Source organism: Candoia aspera, chromosome 5, assembly GCF_035149785.1.
Source record: "Candoia aspera isolate rCanAsp1 chromosome 5, rCanAsp1.hap2, whole genome shotgun sequence".
In the NCBI taxonomy this organism is placed as follows: domain Eukaryota; kingdom Metazoa; phylum Chordata; class Lepidosauria; order Squamata; family Boidae; genus Candoia; species Candoia aspera.
The window spans coordinates 31314748-31331388 of NC_086157.1; the positions used below are offsets into that span (position 1 = coordinate 31314748).

Genomic DNA, 16641 nt, shown 5'->3' on the forward strand with positions numbered 1-16641 from the left:
ATCATAATTTTAAGATTATGCCTTTGTTTGACTATCCTGGAAGAAGCTCTTAATGAACACATTTTGAGAACATTCTCCAAAAAATGAAGTATAGTATTAAATGCTATTCTGATCTCAAAGTGCATACAGCAAAGAGCATACATTATCAATTTGATGAGGGCATATTCCTAACACATTTTTTAGTAATTTAAATCATGTATGCTTTCACATTAATTGCTATTAAAACCATGTTTCCCTAATGATTACTGGTGATTGTTCTTTACCACCCATTCTGCAATATACATTTCCTTCTGTTCCATTAATGTATTAGATGAATTTGCACTCCATTGTTTGGTATATATATTTCAAAGCCTAGAAGGAGTTCTTGGCAAATCCTCTGGGAAATTGAAAAGGAAATATTAGAGACTACAATACATAAAGTTAAAATGGAAAAGATTCCCCAAAATAAAGGATTCTAATTGTCATAGCCAGTGCTTTCTAGAAGTTTCTAAAAATATGAGAGTATGTAATTTAATTAAATATGTGGTCGGTAAAAGTCGACAATAACTTGATGGCACATGCAATCAATAAAAAAAAATGTATTAAAACATTTAGCTGAATGATTTTTCCCATTAACAAGGTAATTGTTAATACTTAAACAAGTCTGTATTTAAGGCCAGAAGTACATTTAGAAAAAACTGAGCCTCTGAATCCAGTGTCTTAGGGCTTCAAGCATGTGTTAGGTTCTTTTCAAAAGAAAGGGGAGAAGCTTTAATCATTTTGTGCAAGAGTTCATCTTGCTATTTCTGTCAATAGTTTGCTTTAGATCATAGTATTCCTCCTATTTTGATGGGCTTTAAACCTCTGGTTGCCTGTCTCAAGCTTCCAATTAAGGTGAACATTGCATTTCTTTTTCTTCTGGTCTTCCACTGCTTCCCCCTTGTTCCTCACTTTTATCAAGGCTTCTGCTGCCAAAATCATCTCCCTCCCTGCCCATATTTCAAAAGCTATCCATGGCTTTCCCTGCTTCCTCTCTGCTTTTGGGTCCTGCACCTTCACTATCTCCACTTTCTCAACCCTCACCCCCTTTCATTCTGTCAAAAGACAATACCCTCTTGCATCTGCAAAGTTCTAGGAACACAAATATTGTTACAATAATTAAAAATTATAAAAGAGAAATAATAATTTTATTATTATTAAATGAGAATGTCCAAACAGGCCACTGTCTTCATAGTATGGATAAAATTATCTTCACAGTCTTTTACAATATAACAGTTTCTTCTTAGTCTTGCAAAAACTGCAATTAGCACATTGTTCACAACAGCACATTATATAAACCAAAGCATGTGCCTTGAGAGTTGTGTTTGCCCTTCTGCTTAAAGTGTATACTCTCCTCCAGCCTGACTTCTTGCCTACTCAGATATGAACCTACTTCAGCAGCAGGACATCAGGCACAGGTTTGCTGCACAGAGTCAAACTAGGATTTTAATGCAACACATTTTGGTAGCAGATCTCACCCTTGAATATATCATTATCTCAGGATCTGAATTAAATTTGGATGTCTGCACAGATATTTCAATCTTCTATCAAGACTGGCTAAATTAAACCATCACCTGCTTCTTTTTCTTTCTTCTCCTTTCTATACCTTTTCTCCTCTTTACCAGTGTCAGATTATAACACTCTCTCCGAGTCAGTGTGGCTCTAATGCAAGTGCCTGCAGGAGCTGATCTCATTTGAGGGATATTGGCAGGTGGAGATGGAGCTTATCTAGAGTGCCCCTGAAAGACCTGAATGGGATCCTTGGATTAGCCTAGAAAGGATTTTCATTCCAATAGGAATTTTAGACATTCTCTTATGGCCAAAAGTGCTGCCTTTGTTTTTGTACTATTTCTACTACATTGCTAAGCATTTTATTTTGCAAAAACCTTAGTCACTGCAATGATCTTTGAATTTTTAAGGTAAGGAGATGCACCTCTAAGAAATTTCACATAGTTGTGGTTCTATATAAGGGAGGGAGGGAAACAAAAAAGGCATTTTCTCCAGAAAACTTGCTAGCCATCATATAAGTGCATACAATAGTTTGCAGTGAAATCAAAATCCAAAGATAAATTATTTTCATGTTCTTGAGCTGAAGTTTATTTTGCCTTGTCTTTAGCTCTAAGCAACTACAGTATTTGCCAACACAAGGTGGGATTTTTTTTCCTGAAAATCAAAAGAATGTATTTCTGTATATATTCAATAACTTGGGAGTAACATTGCAAAAGAACTTACAACTACTATTGGCAGCAAAAATTAATCAGTACATACAGTATTTCATTTCACTGGCCACTTTGGCAAAGTATTCCTCAGATTAATTCCACTAAATATTCCCCTACATTCCCAGTTTAATGCTGTGCCTTAATCTCGATCTACTCAGTTTCTATACACCAGCTGTGTATAAAATGTTTTGGTAAAGTCCATACCAGTTAATAGCATCTCTCCTTTCAAGAAACTAAATGTTATTCTCATTACTGGCCTAAGTCACGTAGCTGGCCACACATTAGATCTGGCCTTTACCTTGGAGCAGATGAGATGATCTGCTTTTGGAGAATATTTCTGTCTGTCCCTTGTCATGGACAGATCACTCTCTCATGATGATGGGGTTATCTGGAGCCACTAACCTCCATGGAGAGAAGGACCCAGTTAAAATGCCCAATGGATCCAGAAGGGGCCCAGACCTGCTTAGGGATTTTCCCAGGAAACTGAAAGGCAATTCTGTAGGTTGTCTTGTTAGCTTCTGGAACACAGAAGCAACCAGGGCATCCAATGGGTTGTTCTTGGGCAGCCTCTCATCTGCCAATCCCAACAAGCCCTTTGATTTTCTGAGGAACTTCAAGAAATGAAGCAGATAAAGAGACGCCTACAGCAATACTGGTGGAAAATGAAAAATGAGTATGGTCAGATCATACCAGTGGCAAAGTGGAACCATTTCTCCCGCTTTACTGCATCTGTGGAATGTCAATCAACTGTACTAGGCCCTTTTAGGCAAGGTTGAGATGCAAGTGTAAGTTGCAGTCATCTGGCCAAGCATTCTGTAGATAAAAATCACTTGCATTCATCTAGTGATATTACTGGGGGGAGGGGGGGACTGAATCCAGACTATAGTTAATACTTCTTTATTGATGGGAGACTCCAGCAGCTCTGGAAGGAGTGCTAGTCCATCCACTCCTCAAGAGGCCAGGTCTGGACCCAGTTTAAATGAACAACTATTGTTATGTTTCCAACCAAACCTTCTTTGGGAAGGCTGTTGAGACTAGTTACTTAGGGCTCTAGAGGAAATAGATTATCTGGATCTACGGCAGTCTGGATTCAGGCCAGGCATCCTATAGAAGTGGCATTGGTCACTCTCATCAGGACTTGGATGGAGTGCAACCATCCTTGTCCTCCTAGATCTCTCAGCAGTCTTTAATACTGTGGACCATAGTACCCTTCCCAACTCCCTGTGAAGGTTGGGAATTGGAGGCAAAGTTTTATAGTGGTTCCACTCCTACCTAAGTGGGTACATCCAGTCAGTAGTGGCAGGGGGAGATGTTGGCATCTTAAGTGCTCCGTAATGGAGTTTTAGAGGGCTTGGTCCTCTCCCCTCATTCTTTTTAACATCTACATAATGATATCAGAAGAGGACAACTGTTAGTTTGGGGTGAGGCATCAACAATACACTGAAGATACCAGTTGTGCTTCTCTACCCAGGTCCAATGGGTGATGCAGCATATGTCCTGAGTTGATGCCTGGAGGCTGTCAGGGTCCCAATAGGGAGAAACAGGCTCAGGCTCAAGATTCTGTTATGATAACCTTATAATAAAAGTAGTACAGTATTAGCATGCATGACTTTTGGTCTCCTAGTCTGGTTTATCTGGAAGGATGACATCAGTCTTGCAAGTCTCAATGCCCTTCCCCCTCCCCCCTTTATTTCTGTGAGATCTAGGGAGGATCCTGTCTGAGATGCTTACTCAGGTTACAGTTCTGCCTAGACTCAAGATTTCTTTTATCTGACCATTGTCTTGATTATGGCTTTTCCTCCTGTTCCTCAATGTTACTCCTTCTGCCCATTACAGGAAGCCAAGTCGCGGCCTCTGACCTTCCAAACATTGTCCTCTCTACATTATATGTGTGCAACAGAAAAAGAGGAAAGCAACATTTGTAAGAGAATCAGCTCCAGACACCTCATGATCCAGGTTTTTAGAGGGCACTTGGGGAGTCTTCTAATGATCTGACAGTTCCACTAACAGTCAGTTAGCTTCCAGGAACAGAAGGCAATCTGGGCTCTCTGACAAAACTGCCCCTGAGCTATTTATTTCTATGCACCAATCCTGGGGCACACTTTAAGGAGCTTTGGGAGATGAAGCATCAGAAATGACATCTAGTATGGACATGGAGAAGGATCAAAAGCCAAAACTGATCTAGGAAAAGTTCAGGCCTACACCGTGGTGGTAAGTAAAGCAAACTATCATTAGTTCTCTCACATTGCATCAGCAGGTTGTCAGCCAGCAGCCTTCCCTAGGGTAGTAAACTCCTCATCAGTTGCTGGAGCAGGAGAACTTGGCTACAGTGTCCATGTTAATGAACCTGCAGAGTATTTTTTCTTTATCGTGGATATTTTATTATATTTTGGTATGTTGTTGTATGCCACAGTGAGGGCAGTGTGCACAACACAAAGCATTAAAATACATCATCTCCCAACACATCATCATACATTTAAATTAAATGCTGCCCGTAGCAAATCCTAAAGGCTAAAGGCCTGCCAAAACAAACAAACAAACAAACAAACTAGTGCTTTCCGAAACAACATGAGGGATAGAGACAGATAAACTCTCACAATGTTCCACAACGTGGAGGCCTCTACAGAGGAGGTCTGGCTCCTAATCCATCTTCCTTTTACCTACAGCTACCCAGCTGCCTGAAAACACCATTTTACCTAAGTAAAAAATTGATTAATCTGTTTAAGGATTCCAGCCCTTCAAACAAGCTTTGAAATATGTGGAAAGCAAACCCTATAAAAGGAAGCTTCATGGAATTAAGAGGAATGTTCTTTCTAAAGGTCACTGCCCAATCATGAGTGCTACCATTACCAGGACTGGCTTCTGGCATGTCTTATTCAGTAGCAACACAATGCAATAGACCATAACAGAGTTATCTTGTGTTCAAGGCTTTTTAAAAAATTCTTTATCTCACAGCTCCCAGTATGATCCCTGATCTTTGTGCCAAGCATACACCAATTCCATTACATGTATGAATTGCACAACAGGTTAGCAAATCTGCACTGGCCTGCAAAAATTAGCTGCCCTTCACTTTTGAAGAATGGAATGAGTGATCTATAATGAGCAGCTACAAGTCATTCAATATAGCAAAAGATGGCAAGGTGAAGTATATTGATCAGAAATCTTTTTTATGTACAGAAATAACCAATCTCAAGTGCAGAAGTCTGGGAGCGGGGGAGCTCAGAGGACAGAGCTATTACTCTGTATCACAGAGACTTTTATGGCCAGTCTTAAGATCAGAGGTATTGCTTACTCCTAGGTGAGCAATTTGTCCTGGGTTATTTTCATTAAAAAAAATGTTACTGAGGTAAGGTTTTTCGTAATAGTTTCCAGAAGGTCTAAGCAGTAGGCTCTTCCACCCTGTCCACCAGCCAGCACAGTCCAGAGCAGCTTTTTCAACCTTTTGACCCTGGAGGAACCCTTAAAATATTTTTCAGGCCTCAGGGAACCCCTGCACATTCAGGCTCAAATATAAGCCAAAAGTTACAAAATTATATTCTTTTCAGGTGTAGGCCTGTATATATGAAGTAAGTGTTCTTAAACTAAAAAAAAAAAGAATGAAACTTACCTCTTTAATGTGAAGTTATCCAAATTTGAAATAATTTTTTAAATAAATTGTGATCTCCCAAGGAACCCCTAGTGACCTCTCGTGGAACCCTGGTTGAGAAACCCTGGTCCAGAGTGAATGCCACAGAATTGCTTTCATTGCCACTACCCCTTTTCTGCATTTCAGCCAAGAACTTAGAAGCAAGGCCAAAAGAAAGGAAACCTCTTCTTTTAGTTAACTGAAAAGATGACATCTGAGGTATGTTACTAGATTACAACTTCCAAGACACAACTGGTATGAAAAATGTTTGTTGAGCAATAGCATTCATTACAACAAAAGCTTTGGACCAAAACTTCTCTGGGTATTTAACCACAAGAGAGGAAAGCTATTTATGGATGAACTTAACCAAGTGCCCATTCTGGGTTTCCTTACTAGAGGTAAAAGTATTAAGTTATAGTCCTCTTTATTAAGCCAGCCTCAGGTACATGCATTGTTCAATGAGTAGCCTGGAATAAGGGCTTTAGGCATTAGTGACATTTCTTCTCCAAAGACTCTGTAGGCCACAGCTGGCCATCCCTTGATCTAGACTGGCACCTAGCAATCTTCTGGAATGACTTCCACTTTAAAATCTAGTGGACTGGTTTCTGACTTTAAGTAGCCTCTTCTGAGCAAGGATGCAGAGTAAACTCTGGCAGATAGCCTGGCAATCCTTTTCCATGTGCCCATTATGCCACGTTTGAAAGAGCATGTTACAGTTGGCCTGCCTGCTGACCTCCACCAGTAGCTATTTCAAGCACCTGTTTTGGGTGGGCTGTGTATATGCCTCTTGGCCTACCTTATCTATTACATTTCTCCTGACATGCCAGCAGCCTCTGGGTGTCTCTGGTGCAGCTATCCCCAAAACAGTGGTCACAGACAATCCTAGAACTTCTCTTGATTTCTACAAATCTCTCTGCCAGTTCACCTGCTTCTAAATCCATCTTGGGCATTTGACTGAAGCCATGTTTGTGACAGCCCTTGGCAGCTGTTCTAGGGACTTCTCTACTAACTGAAGTCTTCCGAGAAAGTAATAAAGTTCCAACAGATCTTCAAACGTTTGCTTTTATAACCTTTAATCCAGCTTTTACAAGAGATGGGGATCACATGGCTCTCTGGGTGCTGTTGAGTTACTGCTAGCTATGTACTAAGGTTCTTGACATTAATAATATTTGGAATCCCCATCCTTTCTATCTAATCTATTTTCTCACTGTATAGTACATAATATCTCACTATCTTTTGACAACCTGTTGCATTCAGTTAAGCAGCATGCAGCTATCTCCATCGCTTTCTTAGGAAGTATTTTGCTTTTACCTACTGTACTGAAGTCATGTCTGAACTAACATATCTGGAAGTAGTACACGCAATCATATATATTTAACCTCTTGTAATATTCTACAAGAAACTGGGCCCTGAGGAATCTTCTGCTGATTGCTATCAACATTTTGACAGCAGTCCATCAGCCTAATAACCAAGAACACCTTTTAAAAATATATCATTTAAAACATAGGTCTGTATTTCTAGTTTGCTATTTGGCCAGTACTAAAAAATCACCTTTCAATAATGAGAGCTAATTGACACGTACTGTACAACTTTTGTTTACCATACATATAAGTCCTGTTCACATGCAGTTTTACAACCACCATGCTATTTGCCTTCCAAGCCTCCTCTTTCTGGCTTTTCTTATGGCCTCTTATTCCTTTAAGAAATTGAAATTAGAACTAAACACGGTTGCCAGGGGTATAATCCGTCGACCGGGAAGGCTTCGTTTCAGATCTGAGAGGCATAACTCTCCCGTTGCTTCGGTTCGCCGGGATGCGAGGGGAGGAGTAAGAGTGCCTCGGTAGCAGCACCACTCGCTCTGCCAAGGGATTGCCGGGGCACCTGAACCAGCCTGCTTGCCCACCCCCGCCGCGGTCCACTTCGTTTGTAACATCATCACCATCCCTCTCCTCATTATTGAGGAGGGGAGCCGGAAAGCCCTGGTTGCTCCGGATGGCCTGACAACTGCAAAAGAGCCGCTTATTCTCTTCCTCCCAGAGAGCAGCCCTCGGGGAAAGGAGAGCCAGACAGTTACCTTCGCCCTTGCCCAGGATGCGGCAGCAGAGATTCTGCAGCAGAACGTTGGGGGACTTCTGGTCCGGGCTCGCCATCCTCGCGCGCGGAGGGGGAGCGGGGGCGAGGAGCGCGCCCTCCCTCCCTCCGTCTTCGCGGGGCCACTCCCCGGGCCGCCCAACCCGGTGCTTGACTGGACCGTGCCTTAGGGCGCCATTTTAATCAAACCCGCCGAAGGGAGAGGGAAAGGGGAGGAAAAGAAAAGAGAAGAAACGGTTTTCAAACGTAGGCCCCCATAATGCCCCGCAGCACGGACGGCGCAACACTGAACACCTTCCGTCGTGCAACAACCTTTTCGCAACGAAGAGGTTCCGGGGACGCAAATGGATAGATCCCGACAAGCCCCAAGGAGATATTTCATTTTGCGGGTTTTTTTTTAATTTTCCCCACAGAACTACAGCTGGATTCTTTTCCCGCAGAGGACACCCAAGAAAATGAACAACGTGACCCTGATTTGTCGGACCACCACTCAGTCACATCATCTCATGACGCCATCACTTTTTAAATGATTGGATTTGTTTGTTAGTCTGAAAAGATGCTATTAGCCTCTTCTAATTTTTGGCTACCATAGACTAACATGGCTCTCCTCCTATAATGTCTAAATGGTTACATTCGAGTTATATAACAAAAAGGTGTCTGAGTCCAACACCTCTTGATGGTTGTTGCTTTCTTGCAAGGAATAAAATAAGATTGCAAACACTGGGGTGCTGCAGCACCCAACAAGTTTTTCCTTGCAAAATCTTTCAACGCATTAATAGGAAGATTATAGTTGTCATTGTCCGTTGTGTGACATTTGAATTGTACAATTAATTAATTAATGGGGCCTGAATAAAATTTCAAAAGTTATATTTAAATTATTTATATAGTGTTCACCAAAAGTCATCGTTAAATTATTGCATCCATTTGAATGACCACAGCAGTCAAGGTGAAAACAATGCAATCTACAGCATAACTCCTCTGCATTTTTACATAGCTGCCATCACACTGGTGCACAGTATGAACCCTGATTAGGGCTATCACAGCTGGATTGTAAAATTCAGGACACTTGCAGCCCATTTATGGTAATCCTACCTTAATCAACCAACCATTTTTGGTGCAACCATGGCACACAAACGTAGATCCAAGGCATATATATTTTATGGAACTCATAATTTTTACATGGAACTCAGCTGAAAGTGCAGATTACATATATGTACACAGAATTAGCTGTAACAATCACAATTTTGAGTGTTTTTGGCATCCCTATGGCACTAAAATATGATTGCAATGCACAAATCCTTATAGATCCTCACAGCACATTTCATTGCTTCACTTTGCCAGCAGATGTCTGTGGTAAGGATCCACAGGAAGAGACAAAACATCTGTTGTAATATCACAATACAAACTCTGCTCCTTATCTGCTTGTAGTCCAAGTTCAAAAGGATGGAGTTTGAGCCATGATATTGGACACACTTTGTCATTTTGATATCATTATAGCTAGCTGTAGGTGCCTATGGTCCTGACAGTTTTATCTGGGATTCACCTGAAAGTACCATAAAATCAGAGATCCATCCATTTACACATAATGAGCCATTACAATTATAGGAGAGAAAATTTTTGATTTGACTGAGGTGAGCTGGGGCCCAATGTCTGAAGGATAGCTCTTACAAATGGGAGGGAAATTAATACAGGTAGTCCTCATTTAGCGATCACAATTGGGACCTGCAACTCAGTTGTTAAGCAAAGTGGCCACTAAGTGAAACCACAACTGTGCTTATGATCTTACTTCAGCCTTCCTTTGATTTATAGACCTGTGAAGGTTGTAAATGTGAGGACTGGTCGCAAAGTTACTTTTTTCATCACCATTGTAACTGTGAACAGTCACGAAACGAGGATTACCTGTATCTCCTTGGTAAACCCTTTCCAAGGCTTTCCGAGGACAAAACTAATTATGGTAGGCTGCCACCAGTGAACCTGAACCTCCTGACAAATTCAAGTCTATCCAGATGAGGACTTCCTCAAAACTTATTCCTTCAGACTAGCTCTAGAAAAACAGAAAGGAAAATTCTTTCATTCAATCATTTTTTGTTAGATTTATATCCCAATTTTCCCCAGAAGTTCAAGGGGTATACACCATACTCTTTCCTTTGATTTTTCCCCATTTTTACAACCATGTGAACCAAAAGGAAGTAACTGACCCAAAGTCACCAACCAGCTTCCATGACCGTCTATAGACTAGAAGCTGGGACTTCCCAGTGATAGTCCAGTATCTTAACCATGGACCTCAACATATTTCTGCCCACACCCCAGAAATACACAGCTTAACAAACACTGTACCAATCTTGAAGCTCAAAGGGTATTTTTTAACCATGCAGTGGTACATATGGGGAAAAAATTAATGAGAAGTCCTCTTAAAAAAACCAATGAAGCCAAAGCTCTAGATTAAAAAAAAAAAACCAGGGAAAAGGAAATATAAAGAAAACAAGATTCATTCATGCACTCGGAATTCCAAATAAAATCCACATATTCAGACTTAGCTAAACTAATGTATTACTTTGTTGAATAAGCTCTTGAGTTGCAGCACATGTTCACTGCAGAGAGGAAGCTTGGAAAAAGATTATCTCAGCCTCCTGTTAGGATGCTAGTAGACAGAACCTTCTTGTCCTCTTCCTCTTTTTTCCCTCATCCTGATTCCTTTTCCTGTATTTTGTAGAATGTGGGGTATAAGAGGAAGCCAGTCTGTTTTCATCAAAGACAATGTTCCATCCTTGGTCTAGCCAGCAAATCAGAAACCCCGTCTTGCTGACAACCCTTGATGGAATTATAAATATATAGTCAGTTCACCATTTTTAAGGGTAAAGGTAAAGGTTTCCCTTGACATTAAGTCCAGTCGTGTCCGACTCTAGGGGGCGATGCTCATCTCCGTTTCAAAGCCGAAGAGCCGGCGTTCGTCCATAGACACTTCCGTGGTCATGTGGCTGGCATGACTAAACAGAACGCCGTTACCTGCCCGCCAAAGCGGTACCTATTAATCTACTCACGTTGGCATGTTTTCGAACTGCTAGGTTGGCAGGAGCTGGGACTAGCAACGGGAGCTCACCCCATCACGCGGATTCGAACTGCCGATCTTCTGATCGGCAAGCTCAGCAGCTCAGCGGTTTAAACCGCAGTGCCACCACATCCCTATATCTTGGCATTTTTACCTTTGTATAAATGGGATTGTATCGGGAAAGACTGTCTTAAAAACAAAAGCTTAGTTGAGTCTAGTCATGGAGGTCAATTTACCAGCTGCTTTTGGTGGGTGAGCAAGAACCCAATTTAAATGGGGACACCCAACAAGTATTCCCTTGCTCACTATGACTAGCCTTTTACAACTAACCAGGAGACTGAGGGTTCTAGTCCCGCCTTAGGCCTGATAGTCGGCTGGGTGACCTTGGGCCAGTCACTCTCTCTCAGCCCAACCCACCTCACAGGGTGGTTGTTGTGGGGAAAATAGGAGGAGGAAGGAGTATTAGGTATGTTCTGTGACTGCCCTCTCTCGGTGCCTGGGGGCTGTAGGGGTCTGGATGGGGAACAACAGGCTTCGGCTGAACCCTGGTAAGACGGAGTGGCTGTGGGTTAAGGGTTCCTCTGTATCCGGGACTTTGTCATCTTTAGTTCTGGATGGGGTTGCACTGCCCCAGACAGACTCGGTGCCTAACCTGGGGGTCCTCTTGGACTCACGACTCCTGCTGGAAGAGCAGGTGGCAGCCGTGGCCGGAAGGGCCTTTGCACAGCTTCGTGTTGTGCACCGGTTGCACCCTTCCCTGGATTGGGAAGCCCTTCGGACGGTCACTCATGCCCTTGTTATCTCCCATATAGACTACTGCAATGCGCTCTACAAGGGGCTACCCTTGAAGAGTATCCGGAAGCTTCAGCTGGTCCAGAATGTGGCCGCGTGGGCTATTTTTGGCACCCCTAGAAGGGTGCACATAACACCTTTGCTACATGAGCTGCATTGGATACCAGTTTACTTCCGGGTCCAATTCAAGCTGTTGGTTATCACCTTTAAAGCCCTACATGGCATGGGACTGGGTTACCTGAGGGACCGCCTCTTCCCCGTATCATCAGCCCGTCCCATCCGCTCATGCAGAGAGGCATGCTGCGGACCCCATCAATAAGAGAATTCCATCTGGTGGGGTCCAGGAGGCGGGCAGTAGTGCCCGCCCTTTGGATTAGCCCCATCGCTTTTAGCCTTCCAGGGAAAGTTGAAGACCTGGCTCTGCCACCAGGCTTGGGGCAGGGAAGAGAATCGACATACTTGGGGTTGGCTGGTGCCTTGAAGTGCCCCTCCTACATGGTGGTTGAAGAGATCATAGCCATCTGGATTTTATGAGCTGGGGTAGTTAAGAAATTGTGTTGGTTTTAATGGGATTTTATTGGAATTTTATTGTGTATTTATTTCAGTTTTTATTGTATATTTATTCTGTGTTGTAAACCGCCCAGAGTCCCTCTGGTCAGAGGAGATGGGCAGTGACAAATTTGATAGATAAATAAATAAATAAATATGTTTGCCACCTTGAGTTATTTATAAAAATAATAAAGGTGGGATAAAAATAAAATAAATAAAATAAAATAAATATACAGTATTCTTGTTTGCCTATTTTTATTTGTTGTTGTTTATTCATTTAGTTGCTTGCGACTCTTCATGACCTCATGGACCAGCCCACGCCAGAGCTTCCTGTCGGTCGTCAACACCCCCAGCTCCCCAGGGATGAGTCCGTCACCTCTAGAATACCATCCATCCACCTTGCCCTTGGTCGGCCCCTCTTCCTTTTGCCCTCCACTCTCCCTAGCATCAGCATCTTCTCCAGGGTGTCCTGTCTTCTCATTATGTGGCCAAAGTATTTCAGTTTTGCCTTGAATATCATTCCCTCAAGTGAGCAGTCTGGCTTTATTTCCTGGAGGATGGACTGGTTCGATCTTCTTGCAGTCCAAGGCACTCAGAATTTTACTCCAACACCACAGTCCAAAAGCATCGATCTTCCTTCTCTCAGCCTTCCTTATGGTCCAGCTCTCACAGCCATATGTTACTACGGGGAACACCATTGCTTTAACTATGCAGACCTTTGTTGTCAGTGTGATGTCTCTGCTCTTAATTATTTTATCGAGATTTGTCATTGCTCTTCTCCCAAGGATTAAGCGTCTTCTGATTTCCTGATTGCAGTCAGCATCTGCAGTAATCTTCGCACCTAGAAATACAAAGTCTTTCACTGCCTCTACATTTTCTCCCTCTATTTGCCAGTTATCAATCAAGCTGGTTGCCATAATCTTGGTTTTTTTGAGGTTTAGCTGCAAGCCAGCTCTTGCACTTTCTTCTTTCACCTTCATCATAAGGCTCCTCAGTTCCTCTTCGCTTTCAGCCATCAAAGTGGTATCATCTGCATATCTGAGATCGTTAATGCTTCTTCCAGCGATTTTAACTCCAGCCTTGGATTCCTCAAGCCCAGCATGTCGCATGATGTGTTCTGCGTACAAGTTGAATAGGTAGGGTGAGAGTATACAGCCCTGCCGTACTCCTTTCCCAATCTTAAACCAGTCCGTTGTTCCGTGGTCTGTTCTTACTGTTGCTACTTGGTCGTTATACAGATTCTTCAGGAGGCAGACAAGATGACTTGGTATCCCCATACCGCTAAGAACTTGCCACAATTTGTTATGGTCCACACAGTCAAAGGCTTTAGAATAGTCAATAAAACAGAAATAGATGTTTTTCTGAACCTCCCTGGCTTTTTCCATTATCCAGCGGATATTGGCAATTTGGTCCCTAGTTCCTCTGCCTTTTCTAAACTCAGCTTGTAAATCTGGCAATTCTCGCTCCATGAATTGCTGAAGTCTACCTTGCAGGATCTTGAGCATGACCTTACTGGCATGTGAAATGAGTGCCACTGTTCAATAGTTTGAACATTCTTTAGTGTTTCCCTTTTTTGGTATGGGGATATAAGTTGATTTTTTCCAGTCTGATGGCCATTCTTGTGTTTTCCAAATTTGCTGGCATATAGCATGCATTACCTTGACAGCATCATCTCGCAAGATTTTGAACAGTTCAGCTGGGATGCCGTCATCTCCTGCTGCCTTGTTATTAGCAATGCTTCTTAAGGCCCATTCAACCTCACTCTTCAGGATGTCTGGCTCTAGCTCACTGACCACACCGTGAAAGCTATCCCTGATATTGTTATCCTTCCTATACAGGTCTTCCATATATTCTTGCCACCTTTTCTTGATCTCTTTGTCTTCTGTTAGGTCCTTGCCATCTTTGTTTTTGATCATGCCCATTTTTGCCTGGAATTTACCTCCGATGTTTCTAATTTTCTGGAAGAGGTCTCTTGTCCTTCTTATTCTATTGTCTTCTTCCACTTCCGCGCATTGCTTGTTTAAAAATAATTCCTTATCTCTTCTGGCTAACCTCTGGAATTTTGCATTTAATTGGGCATATCTCCCCCTATCACTGTTGCCTTTTGCTTTCCTTCTTTCTTGGGCTACGTCTAGTGTCTCAGAAGACAGCCATTTTGCCTTCTTGGTTTTCTCTTTCTTTGGGATGTATATTGTTGCCGCCTCTGGGACAATGTTGCGGACTTCTGTCCATAGTTCTTCCGGGACCCTATCTACTAAGTCCAGTCCCTTAAATCTATTCTTCACCTCCACTGCATATTCCTTGGGAATATTAGTGAGCTCATATCTAGCTGATCTGTGGGTCTTCCCTAATCTCTTTAGTCTGATCCTAAATTGTGCAAGAAGAAGTTCGTGATCTGAACTACAGTCAACTCCAGGTCTTGTTTTTACCGACTGTATAGATGTCCGCCACCTTTGGCTGCAAAGGATGTAGTCAATCTGGTTTCGGTGTTGTCCATCTGGGGAAGTCTGTGTATAAAGCCGTCTCTTAGGTTACTGGAAGAGAGTGTTTGTTATGCACATTGAGTTGTCTTGGCAAAATTCTATCAGCCTATGTCCTGCTTCGTTTTGTTCACCCAGGCCATGCTTACCTGTAATTCCAGGTGTCATTTGACTGCCCACCTTAGCATTCCAGTCTCCTGTGATGAAAATAACATCTCTTTTAGGCGTGTTGTCCAGTAGGTGCTGCAGATCCTCATAGCACTGCTCTACTTCAGCTTCTTCAGCATCTGTGGTTGGGGCGTATATTTGGATCACTGTGATGTTAGATGGCTTGCCCTGAATTCGAATTGAGATCATTCTATTGTTTTTTGGATTGTATCCAAGCACTGCTTTAGCCACTTTATGATTAATTATGAAGGCTACTCCATTTCTTCTGTGGTCCTCTTGTCCACAGTAGTAGATCTGGTGGTCATTTGATGTGAAGTGGCCCATTCCAGTCCATTTCAGTTCGCTGACGCCCAGAATGTCTATCTTTAATCTTGACATCTCACCAATAACCACATCCAATTTGCCCTGGCTCATAGATCTTACATTCCAGGTTCCAGTGGTATGTTGATCCTTAGAACATCGGATTCGCCGTTCACCACCAGCACCGTCGGCCGCTAGCCGTCCTTTCGGCTTTGAGCTAGCTGCGTCATTGCATCTGGGGCTAGTTGAACTCATCCTCTGTTCCTCCTCAGTAGCATTTTGACCATCTTCCAACCTGGGGGTCTCATCTTCCGATGGTATACCGACATATCTCTGGTTGTACTGATCCATTTAGTTTTCATGGCAAGAATACTGAGGTGGGTTGCCATTACCTTCCCCAGGGATTGCATTTAGTCTGACGTCTCTGTCATGACCTTCCCGACTTGGGTGGCCCTTCACGGTTTAGCTCATGGCATCATTGAGGTGCTCAAGCTCCAGCACCACGACAAGGTAACGATCCTTTGCTGAAGGTCTATTTTTATAGGATAATCTTAAGCATATTATCTGGAAGTAAACATATAGAGGATAATTTTAAAGAAACTATTAAAAACTATTTATGAAATTATATAAACACCATGTTCTGGCTAGTGTGTTTTTACCTTATTTGTACTTCCTGTTTTTTTACTTGAAATATGACTAAAATATCCTAACTCAGGGATTTTCAAACTTTTTCAGATGATGGAACCTGTTTGTTACCTGGAGCCCCTGATCAAGAAAGGCGGGCTTCTGAATGTCAGATGATCAGCCCTGCTCCTTCTGTTCTACTTTAGTGGCTACAAGGGGAAAAAAAAAACTATCCTCAAGGACTAAGAGGATTTTTTCTCCCTTAGTCACTTGTGGAGAGCGTGTGGATGTTTTGTTTTGTTTTGTTTTGTTTCATTCTTTGTTATTTTGGCTTAATACCTTGCAGAGAGGTTTTGGTTTTTTAAGGGGTTTTGCTTTTAGTCCTTGCAGAGAATTTTCTCTTATCCCCTTGTGAGTTTCTTTGCCTTATACCTGCAGAGCCCATCCTGGGGAACCCAGTTTGAAAAACCCTAAGTGAATGAAATGTGATTTTTTTATTATCCTCATCTTCCAGAAACCAAGAAATTGTGAATAGTATACAGATGGTCCTTGCTTGATGACCATTCGTTCAGTGACCATTCAAACTTATGACAGCACTGAACAAGTGGTACTTATAACTCGTCCTCAAAGTTCTGGCCATCACAGCATCCCTGCAGTCACGTGATTGTGATCTGGGCACTTGGTGAGTTGCTTGCAATTACAACATCACAGGAACCCATGGTCATA

General features: G+C 42.4%; 1 protein-coding gene across 1 annotated transcript in view; it reads right to left on the minus strand.

Moving 5' to 3' along the window:
* TUBGCP3 (tubulin gamma complex component 3) overlaps positions 1 to 8203 on the minus strand; it is a 74324-nt gene extending 66121 nt beyond the window's left edge. The window contains exon 1 of the mRNA XM_063304854.1: positions 7937 to 8203. Within this exon, the coding sequence (XP_063160924.1) occupies positions 7937 to 8012 (76 nt within the window). The 5' untranslated portion in view covers positions 8013 to 8203. The remainder of the gene's footprint in view (positions 1 to 7936) is intronic.
* Positions 8204 to 16641: the final 8438 nt, after the last annotated feature.